This window comes from Apus apus, chromosome 1, assembly GCF_020740795.1.
Source record: "Apus apus isolate bApuApu2 chromosome 1, bApuApu2.pri.cur, whole genome shotgun sequence".
Taxonomy (NCBI): Eukaryota; Metazoa; Chordata; class Aves; order Apodiformes; family Apodidae; genus Apus; species Apus apus.
The window spans coordinates 99639958-99651989 of NC_067282.1; the positions used below are offsets into that span (position 1 = coordinate 99639958).

General features: G+C 43.6%; 1 protein-coding gene across 4 annotated transcripts in view; it reads left to right on the plus strand.

The window, feature by feature from the left end:
- The window catches only part of PDE9A (phosphodiesterase 9A), a 50533-nt gene extending 40845 nt beyond the window's left edge, over positions 1-9688 (plus strand). For all 4 annotated transcript variants that reach the window (XM_051618906.1, XM_051618935.1, XM_051618913.1 and 1 more), the window contains 8 exons: positions 990-1094; positions 2226-2308; positions 3162-3318; positions 4481-4594; positions 5265-5369; positions 6818-6946; positions 7142-7237; positions 8890-9688. In XM_051618906.1, the coding sequence (XP_051474866.1) occupies positions 990-1094; positions 2226-2308; positions 3162-3318; positions 4481-4594; positions 5265-5369; positions 6818-6946; positions 7142-7237; positions 8890-8940 (840 nt within the window). In that variant the 3' untranslated portion in view covers positions 8941-9688. The remainder of the gene's footprint in view (positions 1-989; positions 1095-2225; positions 2309-3161; positions 3319-4480; positions 4595-5264; positions 5370-6817; positions 6947-7141; positions 7238-8889) is intronic.
- Positions 9689-12032: the final 2344 nt, after the last annotated feature.

The following is a 12032-nucleotide window of genomic DNA, read 5'->3' on the forward strand; positions in this document are numbered from 1 at the left end:
GGTCCTAATGGGGTTTGAGGACTCTTGAAGTAAATTCACTATTTGTTTGGAGAAGGGGGCTCAAATTCTGTTCATGTCATTAACTCAGACTCAGTAATTGAAGCATGTGCATAAGGGCTCCCCAGGGTACAGTCTGTGGAAGGTTCAGCAGAAGGGGTCCAGCAGCGCTGCAAACCTTTGGCTGCTTTGTGCAGGACAGGATACCAAAGGCCATCCAGTACACTGGAACCATGACTGTGGCTGTGCCAGCCTCACTCAGCTACTCCAGCTGACCGTAGCAAGGACACACAGAAAGACAAACTTTAGCCTGCATTTGTTATGATGACACACAGCAAGGATCTGTTGAAAGTTAAAACACACAACAACAGTCCCCTGTGCCTACATGGCTAAATCTCTCCCATGCTGCCTAGCATAGGAAATGCACACAGGTCTGCTAATGCATGTGCATTCACATCTTCACTTTGCCAAGCAGCAGATCCCAAAGAGCCACCTCCAAGCCTTTGCAAATGAAATAACAACTACATTTCAGCCTTGAAGATTTCAAAGCTGCAATTCGCATTCAGCGAGAGAGAGGAACAGAGGTGCATGTTGAGTTCTTTATATGCCCCAAAGTCGCTGTTTAACCACCCCACAGTTTCAAATACAAATTCAGGATGAGAGCACAGAGTCCTGTTTCAAGACTGAGATGCACTTGCAGCTGTACTGGGGTGTTTACCCATTGCTAGCTGGTGTGAGAGAGAAGTTACTACGAGCTTTACCTGCTGACAAATTCTTGAAAGTTAGTGGGTCTCTCACTCCCCTCAGGAAGGCAGAGAGTGTTGGAAGGTCTTGATGCTGTCACTCTGTCCCAGCAGAAAATAATACTGGGCTCTGTAGGACTCCTGTAGGGATATACAGTGCTTCCAGGGAGGCTGGGAAGCACATGTGATCATGTTTTTATAAAGAAAGTGCTGTCCTGTCTCTGACTGCTTCATTCCCTCTCTCTGCAGCTGTGTATTCATGACAATTACAGAAACAACCCCTTCCATAATTTCCGGCACTGCTTCTGTGTGACCCAGATGATGTACAGCATGATCTCACTCTGCAGCCTCCAGGTATGCTCCCCACCTCAGTCATATCGCTCCATTTCCATCACGGGGCACATGTTTGGCCACTGAGCACCACCACATCTGGGCCACTCTTCTTGCAAAACCAGCCAACAGCTTGCTAGCAAGTGATGAGCTTTGCTGTAGCCGCACTTTTTGTGGCCCTGGGGAGAGGAGGAGGGGTGTGGTATTTCCACCTCTGGCTGCCCTCTCAGCCACCCCATCCCAGACCCTGGGCAGCTACACAGCTTTCTGAGGCTTCTGGGAAGCTACCTTCCATTCCTGGATATCCCCAGTTTGTACACTGAAGATCTTTTGACTCTCCGGTTCCACAAAACATCCGTGAATCAAATCCAAAAGGCATTACAGTCTACGTGGGCATGGTCCTCATCTGTGACACAGAATGTTCCCACAAGGGGTTTTCTGCAAGCGTGTGCTTGCACCTGAGTGAGCTGCTGCAAATAATGCCTTGCATGTACTGTATGTAAGAGTCACATTAGACCTGTACTTGGTCCAGAACTGTAGGCATCATTTATTTTCATTGACTAGAGAGCCTATGTTTATGTGCTCATTTAATTTCTGTACAAACCAGATTTTATTCAGTTGAAAAAATGCTTTCTTCTCCATAGTTAACCATCTAAGTTACTAGCCTAAGTATATTTTCTTGGTAATAAAAAGAGGAAGAAAAAACTTTCTTTAATGGAAGTTCATCCTATTCAGAAGCTGTGGAAATAAAACACTTAATTTTTCTCACTCTTTTCATAACTGTATTTAACGCAGAATGCAATGGCAACCAAGCTGTGTTCTAGCCCTCCCTTAACTAATCAGGATGCTTAAATGACTTGCAAAAGTCAGTGCTTTTATATGATCTCTGCAGTAATAGCAAGTTTCAAACAAATTGTCTCCTCTGAACTGCTGTTATTTAATGCAGAAAAGGCAAATCTGGGTAATTTTTAAGGGAAGGAAAGGCAGAATTCCCTTTCTTGACTGAAATAAATCTGTGGAAAAAGACTTCATTTTGCTCAGATTTTTATTTCTCTAAAAAAAAAAAAAAGTGGGGTTTTTTTTCCACTTATTTTATTTTATGGGGGCAGCAGAAGTAGAAATCTTAATACTACATTAATGTTTTATATTTTACAGGAGAAATTTTCCCAAATTGACATCTTGGTTCTCATGACTGCAGCAGTATGCCATGACTTGGACCATCCAGGCTATAATAATACGTAAGTCTATCTCTTGCTTTCTCTTCCCTCTAAAAATTATTGGGAAGGTAATACCATCTTGCATTTTTGGTAGATCAGGTTTTTCTTCTCACAGCTTGAGCTGGCCATGGTCTTCCCCCAAGGCCCTGCTGTTCACTCACACATGGGCCAAGGCAGAGTTTCATGCAGTCAACTCAGGTCTGGGTTGGTGTTGTCAGCTGTCATTGGCTCTGTAAGGAAAATGATTTTCCAGATTTCTATTCCAACAATTTCCCCCACTCCTGAGAAAGCAAGGTAAAATCTTTTAGAGCTTAAAGAGAGGGCATAAATTGTTATAGCTTCATTGAATGAAGTGGAATAATTACACTAAAATGCAAAGGGTGATTTAACTTACACATTATTTTGTAATTATAAATAGTGAAGTGCGTATAATTCTATTCATTCTCATGTGAGGAAATTGGATTTATTGACACGTGGACACCGCTGTGTGCATGTATGTGTGTGTGTGTAAAAAAGAGAGAAAGAGTCTAATTAATTTATAGCCATTCATTAAATAAGGGCAGAACCCAATTCTGCCTGGGATCAGTGAGAATCTTTTACTTTAGTGGGGGTTCAGTGAAGCCCAGACAGTTCCTTCTGTGTTTGTTCTATGTCATTTTAAGATACAGAGACTTGGTAAAATTAAAAAACAAAAAACAAAAAAAACCCCAACAATATCTGTTTTCCCTAAAAATCTGATTTAGTATTAACAATCAAAAAACTAACTGCAGCCAGTCGAATAAGTATTGAAAAGAATGCAAACAAAAGTAAGCAGAATGGTTTACAGCAGCTGGTGTGTGTCTGCAGGAATTCTCATTGTTTCTCTCCACATCAGCTATCAGATAAATGCGCGAACGGAGCTTGCGGTACGCTACAATGACATCTCCCCACTGGAGAACCACCACTGTGCTGTGGCTTTCCAGATCATTTCCCAGCCAGAATACAACATTTTCTCCAACGTCAACCAGGAACAATTCAAACAGATAAGACAGGTATGAATGGTGCTCCCATCGGGTCGTACAAACTGTTCCTGAAGATTTAAGCACACACAGACTTCCCTGCTGTACAATGCGAGTGAATCATTCTCCCTAGAGGGTAGGACTGAAAAAGCCCCTCACATTGGAAGGATCCAGAGGGATTCTTGGAAAATTTCCACGGCAGTGCTCTCTGGAATGTCCTGCTGAGAAATAATGAGTACATCCTGACTATTAAAGCCTGCGACATTTTGGGGTAGATATTTGTATTATTGTAGAAGCCAATTAGTTCTGGCTCGGAAAGGAATAAGCTTTCACTGCAGAAGTTTATGCTTTTAGAGAATATTGTATTAATTTTAAGAGGGGCTTCAAAATGTGAGAAGATTTACAACCGCAGAGCACTTGTACTGTTGGAAGAAGCTCTGGTGGACTGTGAGTCCTCACAGTTATCTCTGAGACAGTGAACAATGCTACAATTCCCACCAGAGCACTAAGGGCCAAAATTTGGTCTTGGTTTTTGCCTTACACCCTCTTTACACAACAAAGTAAAAAGCAAACCAATCTAAGGGCTCAGATACTGTTCAGGCTGGAGTTACTGATTCTGTCAAAGCATGGGGCTACAACCAATAGGTCTGTATTAAAACTCACAAATTTAAATTAACCACGTTTTCCCATCATAATTTGGGCCTAGCAGGAGGCTACAGAGCTCCTACCACATTAGCTGCATGTGGCTATTTCAAAGCCCTTAATCCAAGGAAGATAAGAATAGAGGACATCCACATCTACTGATCTTTGTCTCTTCCTAGGGCTACTAAGAGTCGGCAGCAAAACCTGTAGTGCTTTCCAAGAAGCCAAAAATGTATCTTGCCAAACAGAATGTGTCTTTTAACATCCTGTTGTACAGTTTGTTTTTCCACAATTAGTCAGTCAGAAAGGAAAAACCTCTGGGATATCACACCAGTGCTACAGATTGATCCAACTATGATCTTCTTATACCATGAACTCTTTATAACCCTCTTCCAGTTTGCTTGGCAGTTTCAAGCCAGAAACTTCCCTTTTCAGTGGTAACAATGTAGTGCATCTGAGGCTTTTTGTGTGTAAGAAAGACCCTACTTTATTCTGTAATAGTAGACTTTATAAGGAATGTCAAGTTAATATGTGAACATGTTTTCTTTGCTAGGGGATAATCACGTTAATCCTGGCTACAGACATGGCGAGACATGCAGAAATACTGGACTCTTTCAAGGAAAAAATGGAAAATTTTGATTACTCAAATGAAGAACACATGACCTGTGTAAGGAGGTTTTTGTAGAATATTATTTTTCTGTGCATAGTGTGAAAGCTTATAGATCAACATTTGTTTGTTTAAAAAACAAAATTTGGTACACATTATAAAAAATTAATCCTTCCTACATCTGCCTCACCAAAAATAACTGAAATTTGGAAGTGCTCTATATAAAACAGATTATTCCAGCTTTAGAAACCCTGGAGTCTCATCAAGAAAAAAAAATATATATACTCTGTCAGGATACAAATTCTTATTGTTCATTACTGTGGGGCAAAAAGTATCCAAAAAAGTAGAACTCTTGTTTCCTGTACTTTCTGATTGAGTCATTATGGTGTCCAGGGAAGCTTCTCCTCAGCTGCCTCTGAATGTTCCACAAACACCTTCATGGTCATTTGTGACTGAGTCTTTTCATGCAGCACATAAACTCACATCCCACTGTGACAAATCCCAGTGCTATAGACAGGGAAATCAAGGCAGAGAGGGGATAAGTGATTTACATGGCATAACTGAGAGAGCAGAAAAGAATCCAGATCATTCAAGACCTCTGATTTAATCCTAAAATTGTTCTTTCTCTTTGAAAACATTACCTTCTGTTGCATCGTAAAGACACGGGTTCTAGATGGGGAAGAAGAGGCTGGCAATAAGACTGCAATATTAAAGTATTATCTTCTTTCAGCTGAAGATGGTACTGATAAAATGCTGTGATATCTCCAATGAAGTCCGCCCAATGGAAGTAGCAGAGCCCTGGGTAGATTGCTTACTAGAGGAATATTTTATGCAGGTAAGAATGAGGGAGAGATGGAAGTTGCACAAATTGCTGCTTTTCCTGAATCCCACCTCAGCTACAGGTGTTCTACTGTCAGACAGTCTAGCTCCAGGATGGAAAGGCTTCTTTTACAGAAAGAGAGAAGGATGTCAGCAAGAAAAACTGTTCAGAAAGGAAGTAAATGCAATTTACTTTAATCTGTGGAGGAAATACAATAGCAACCTAGAAATCCTAATGCTAGCAGACTGGAGCTTGTTCTCTGTGAAGTGGCTGCTTTACAAGTTTGTTTGACAACTGATAAATTATTTTTGAGCCAAAAGTGCAAGAGCAGTGGCAAGAGAAAGTTGTCAAGTAAATTATATTGAATATCACACAGGAACTAGTTTAGATAATTTTCACTGTGTGTGAGCATTTGCCTACAGGAAAAGCAGACAACTTGCTGAGGTGTGCAAAGTCAGACTCTAAGCTTCCCAGACCATTGCTCCTCACTGGATTCCCAGCTGGACACAGTTTGTGGTTGCTTAAAAAAGAAGCCCTGGAAAAGCAGTCCTCAGCTGACTCTGGCATAGGGGGTCCTGAGCAGTGTGTACATGCTGCAGCAGTGAGACCTTAAGAGACACAGAGCTGCAGTACTCCGAGGAGGAGATGCCAGAGCTTTCTTGTGTGTTCTGTCTATACCTTGACAGGGTGCATGCTAAGAAGGGCTTCTAACCAAAGACACATCAGAACACTCCTTGCTCTCTGCATCTGCAGCTTTTTACCCAAAATTACAGTGTCTGTGTGTCTTACCGGTTTGGCCATCCAGCAAAAGCACTATAGGCCAAAAAACCCAACAACTGAGAGATAAAGTCTTCTACAGGTTATCTTTTTTGTGGACACAGCCTGTGATCTCCTTGAATGTGAACCCAGATAGAAACAGTGAGTTGGTCAAGCATGTATCCTTGGAAACTCATTGCAGTCAATGGAGCTGTTCTCCATTGAGGCAGCTAGTCAGAACTAGTTTTAATCTTTAAAAGAAGGATATGTAATTTCTGGTTGAATGCCTGAAAACAATCACTCTCTGGAGAATGATGAGGAAATCAAAGACCTATTCCTTCTCTTCCAAAGCAAAAAAATACATTACCACCTTTCTGAATGCTCAGGAATAGTTTACCTCACAAGTCCCATGGTTTTGCAAAGGGAACCAGGTGGCCTCATTGTCCTGCAAACCTGGAGGTGAACACTTTCATGCCAGTACTGTGCAGATGTAACAGAACAGAGTTCTCTTTATTGAAATGCGTGTTGTCAACACAGCAGGATATATGGGCCTAAGAGGAACATTGCTATTCTGTGCCATCTTCAGACACCACTGAGATCTGCATCTGAAGGCTAATACTCTTTAGCTAGTGATCTATTTGGTACATTGCTCTTCCTTACAGGCTTCTAGCTGAGATTAATATTTGTTAATGCTGGATTTGTTCCAGAGTGACCGAGAAAAATCTGAGGGACTTCCAGTGGCACCATTCATGGACCGTGATAAAGTGACCAAGCCAACTGCACAGATTGGCTTCCTGAAGTTCGTTCTTATCCCCATGTTTGAAACAGTAACAAAGGTAAGTCACCCAAGGCGGCTCACGTTTTGTTTTTCAGCCCGTTTCTAGCACGTACAGGTTAACAAATACCAAAGGAAATAATAGAATGGTAGGATAGTTTTGGTTGGAAAAGACCTTTAAGATCACCAAGTCCAACCTTTAACCTGACACTGCCAAGTCCAAATGTTGATATTCTCTCTCTTGTTTTCCACCTAGCTATTTCCAGAAGTGGAGGAGGTGATGCTCCAGCCCCTTTGGGAATCTAGGGACCGCTATGAGGAATTAAAACAGATAGACGATGCTATGAAAGAAGTAAGCTCTAAATATCTTATTGACAAAGCAAATGTTATGACTGAATAAGTCAAACATTGTAATTTTATAGCAGTTTCATTCCAAAACAGTAGGAATGCTTATGGCATAATCATTATTATTCATTATTACGAGAAACACATTCATTACACCTGGCTGGAGAAAGGAGTTCAGCATGAGCAGTAAGTGTGTGCAGGATCATGCCTTTGCAGTGTCCACCAGGCACCATACAAGCACGGCCATGAGAAGGAAGCTTCCTGCAAAACAGGGACCTGGAGACAAAAACCAGAGATAACCACCTGAGGAGAGAATGTTAGCAAACACTTCTCCCAGGAGTAGCTAGCTATATTCCCCTAGGAAGGAGTAAGGTGGGGCTAGATGGCAGCAAAATGTCCTGAGGTTGGGCAGTTCAAGGCACTGCACCACCAATGTTGGAGATTCTTTTCCGGGAAGAAATTTCAACAGACATGTCTATCCTCAAGGATATGCCTGAAATTTTCAAGAGGAGTTATTCTCACACACAGAGGATGCAGTAACATTAAACACAACCAGCGCAGCCATTTCATGGCCCAGGCTGAGTGAGGACCTCCATTTACTGACAGTCTCATTTTGACAGGCTTAAGGGAAGTAGGATGTGCATGTAACTGCATTTACTTTCTCCAGCCACGTCTGCATGGCCTGACAGGGCAGAGACTGAGGCGAGCCCCTGGGAGCGGGTGCCCACACCCAGGGTGCAGCAGCTGGTGTGCTGGCCCAGCTTCCGCAGCACCCTGCAGCCTCTGGCACCGGGCCTGCACATCTTCCTCACACACCTCATCCAGGGCTTCTTTTCCCTGCCCAAATAGCATCACAGTGCAGGGGTTTTCTCACATGGACAAATTTATTATGTAGACAGGATACTATCAGTCACTCCGTCTTTAAAATAACTCGGGAGGTGCCCTGGAGCACTAGTTGTGCTGATACTGTTTGATATGTGGGAAATGAAGGTTCATTCACTTGATCATCCTTGGCAGGATGAGAGGAATAGTAGCTTTCTGGTGTGGCTCCCACCTCCTCCCAAGTACTTTGGAGGAAAATCCCCTCAGCAGCACAAATACTACGGCTGGTTAAGCAAAGATCACATGCTTTGAGGGCACTAAGTTGGAAAGGAGAAAGTCTTTTAGGCATTCTTCAGTTTAGAGTGGAGCATTTCTCAAAGGAGAGAAGAACTCAAACGCAACTGCCAGACTTTCTGAGTCCTATCCATCTTTCAAGTTGAGCTGAGAATTTACTTCTGGTTTACAGAAGCTGTCAAAAGAGAAATTTTATACAAACTGATGGAGCTTTAATTATGGTGTATTGGCAAAGAGGTCTTAGGAAAATAGGAGATGCCTGAATTCAGAAACAAGTAGGTCCTGAAACAAGAGGAGCTGGTTAATAACCTGAGAGCCCAGCATGACAGATGATGAGAAAGCCGAAGTGCTGTTTACTCAGGACCTACATCCAGAGCTGTTAGGATTAAAAGGTGCCTGTGATATACCAAGCTGCTGCCTGTCATTTCCTGAGAAATGTCACACATGCCTTGTGCAGAGAGATGAGCATTCGACTTACAGCAGTGGTAGAAAGCAGCACTGTGTGGGTCAGCGGTATTAATCTCACTTTGCTCTTTATTTCAGTTGCAGAAAAAGAAAAGTGAAAGCTTGACCACCGGCAGTACTGAAAAGTGAGATGAAAAAGTCTTTGAGCAAAACTTAAGCCCTAAGCTCCTTGCCTACAGCCTGCACCCTGCTCGCACAGGCGCTGCCACCGTCGGGCACCAAGGGCTCCCCTCGCGCCAGCACGCCCGAGGCAGCCTCCCTGGCTGGACTTCCCCTGAGGACATTGCACAGGTTGCAGCACTGCTCAGATCTTCAGCGGGTTTGCCTTTTTGGTGACCACACTGACCACAGTCTGTAGAGACAAAGCGGAGTTTAGCTAAGGAGCCTTTTCTGGAAAATGATCCACATCCAAACACAAACAAAAAGTCATTTTAGTCTAGATGCTATATATATGTGTACAGCAGTATGCTAATTACAGCATAGCTTAACAGATGCTTATATTCTGACAGAGGTCCTGGCATATATTTTTATCTGCCTAGTAGGCCCTAAAGACACATTTCTCTGTATTATCCTCTGATTTTTATAGCGTTCACAGGACGTTCAAAAGCCCAGCACAGTGGCTGCAAATTTTTTTTGTTGTTTGTTTTCTACACCAGAAGAAATCAGAAGAAAACTTAGTGAGTTTGCAGGCTCACTTTGTGGCCTGGTACAGCTAGACATCCTGGGATTTTTCAGAAGAAGTAAAGAAGGGAGCACAAAGCTGAAACCACTGTGCAAGCCTATTTTATCCTTGTGGATGTAAACAGCAACAAAAAAAAAACCTTCAAAGATGTACATAATTTTTTTTTTTTTACTTTTAAACTGATCTGCTAAATAATATATTCTTCTAAAGAAATGGGTGTTGTATTCTTTTGTGTATGCATTCATGTGAGAACTGTCTCTGTTCCTAAAGACAAATTATTTCATAATGAATACAAGGTAAGGGGCTGTAAAGAAGAGGGGGGGATCAATTCTCCTTAAGAGGAGAAGCTTTAGAAACATTTTTTTGTGGTATACTTGCATCATAAGCACAATGCCAAAAGCGGTTGAGTTCCCTTGGTGACTTCGTACAGGTTGGGAGCCAAGCTCTGCCTGGAGTTGCAGTCATGCAAACAGACAGCAGGCATTACTGTGATCCACTCCTGTGCTCCACCTCACCAAAGGGGAGGCTGCAAGAAATCCCCCTTCCATGTGCCCACAAGGGGAGAGCCATAGCTACACTGCTCGCCCACTGCTTGTTTCTCGTGCTGGTGAAAGGTTTTCCTCCCTAGGGGTTTCAGCAGATCGGATCAGTTCCTATCACAGTATGGCTGCTGGGACAAGTGATTCACATGCACCCTGGCTTGCTGACATGCCCCACAAGCAACCATAGGCATGCAGCCAGCCAAGCATGATGCACGTTCCTCCAGCCCTCCTTGGCTCAGGTACCAAGGCTGCACCAACAACTTTGCTAGGTGTCTTAGCAATAAGGACAACACTAGTGCTAATGCCTCTGCAAAATCCAAAGCCGTGCATGTTGTCTTAGCTTGTTTTTCAAAAAAAACGATGAGCAGGTTGGGGCAAATCTTTCACCCCATGACCCAGGAAACATCTTAGGAAGCTCAGCCTCTCTGGCAGGTGTCAAGTACCAAGCTTACCAATGAACAACAAACCCTACATCCGTGTCTGGAAATTTAGATTAATTCTCCTATTGTTTCTGCACATTGATTCTGAGCTTAGTTTGTTTTTCTCCCACTGCAAATTCCCATAGAATGTCTTGGGTTGGAAGGGACCTCTAAAGGTCATCTAGTCCAACACCCCTACAATAAGCAGGGACACCTCACACTAGAACAGATTGCTCAAAGCCCCATCAAGCCTGACCTTGAATGTCTCCAGGGATGGGGCCTCCACCACCTCTCTAGGCAACCCATTTCAGTGATCCACCACCCTCATATTAAAGAACTTTTTCCTAATGTCCAACCTAAATCTACCCTTTTCTAGCTTAAAAACATTACCCTGTGTCCTGTCGTTACATGCCCTTGTGAACAGGTCTTCCCCAGCCTTCTTACAGGCTCCTTTCAGGTATTGGAAGGTTGTTATAAGATCCCTCCAGAGTCTCCTCTTCCTCAGACTGAACAATCCCAGCTCCCTCAGCCTGTCTTCATAAGAGAGGTGCTCCAGCCCTTTGACCATTTTCATAGCCCTCCTCTGGACACGTTCCAACAGGTTCACATCCTTCTTGTGCTGGGGGCTCCAGAGCTGGATGCAGTGCTCCAGGTGAGGTCTCACCAGGGCAGAGTAGAGGGGCAGAATCACCTCTCAAGATCTGCTGGCCACACTTCTCTTGATACAGCCCAGGATGCAGTTGGCCTTCTGGGCTGCAATTGTTCATTGGTGGCTCATGTCCAGCTTTTGATCCACTAGTACTTCCAGGGCTTTTTCACAGGGCTGCTCTCTAGCATGTCTTTCCCCAGCCTTAGTTGATATCTCTGGTTGCTCTAGCTAAGGAGCAGGACTCTGCACTTGGCCTTGTTGAACTTCATGAGGTTCACCTGGGCCCACTTCCCCAGCTTGTCCAGGTCCCTCTGGATGGCATCCCGTCCCTCTGGCATATCGACCGCACCACCCAGCTTGGTGTCATCAGCAAACTTGCTGAGGGTGTTCTCAGTGCCAATGTCAGTATCATTACTGAAGATATTAAACAACACTGGTCCCAGTACAGACCCCTGAGCCACACCACTTGTCACTATTTTCCATCTGGACATTGAGCCATTGACCACTACCCTCTGGATGCAACCATACAGCTAATTCCTTATCCACTGAGTGGTCCACCCATCAAACCTGTATCTCTGCATTTGTGGGGGATGTTGTGGGGGACTATGTCGAATGCCTTGCAAAAGTCCAGATACATGACATCTATAGGACTTCCCTTGTCATGTAAGGCAGGAGACCAGAATGGCTGAGTTGAGACCTGCTGGTCAAACTAAAAGGCAAGATGGAACTACACAGGCAGCAGTGCCATGCTGGTCTCCTGGTTCCTTGCTTGATTTCTTACACCTGGGGACTGAGATCTCTTGTGGCCTATGGAAAGCATCCTTAAAGATCTGCCAGCTCTGGCCTGCACCCTTGTCCCTCCTTCTGTTGCACAAAACTGTATTACCTCAGTTACTCTCCAGTCTCCCAGGGAGATCAGTACCACCTTG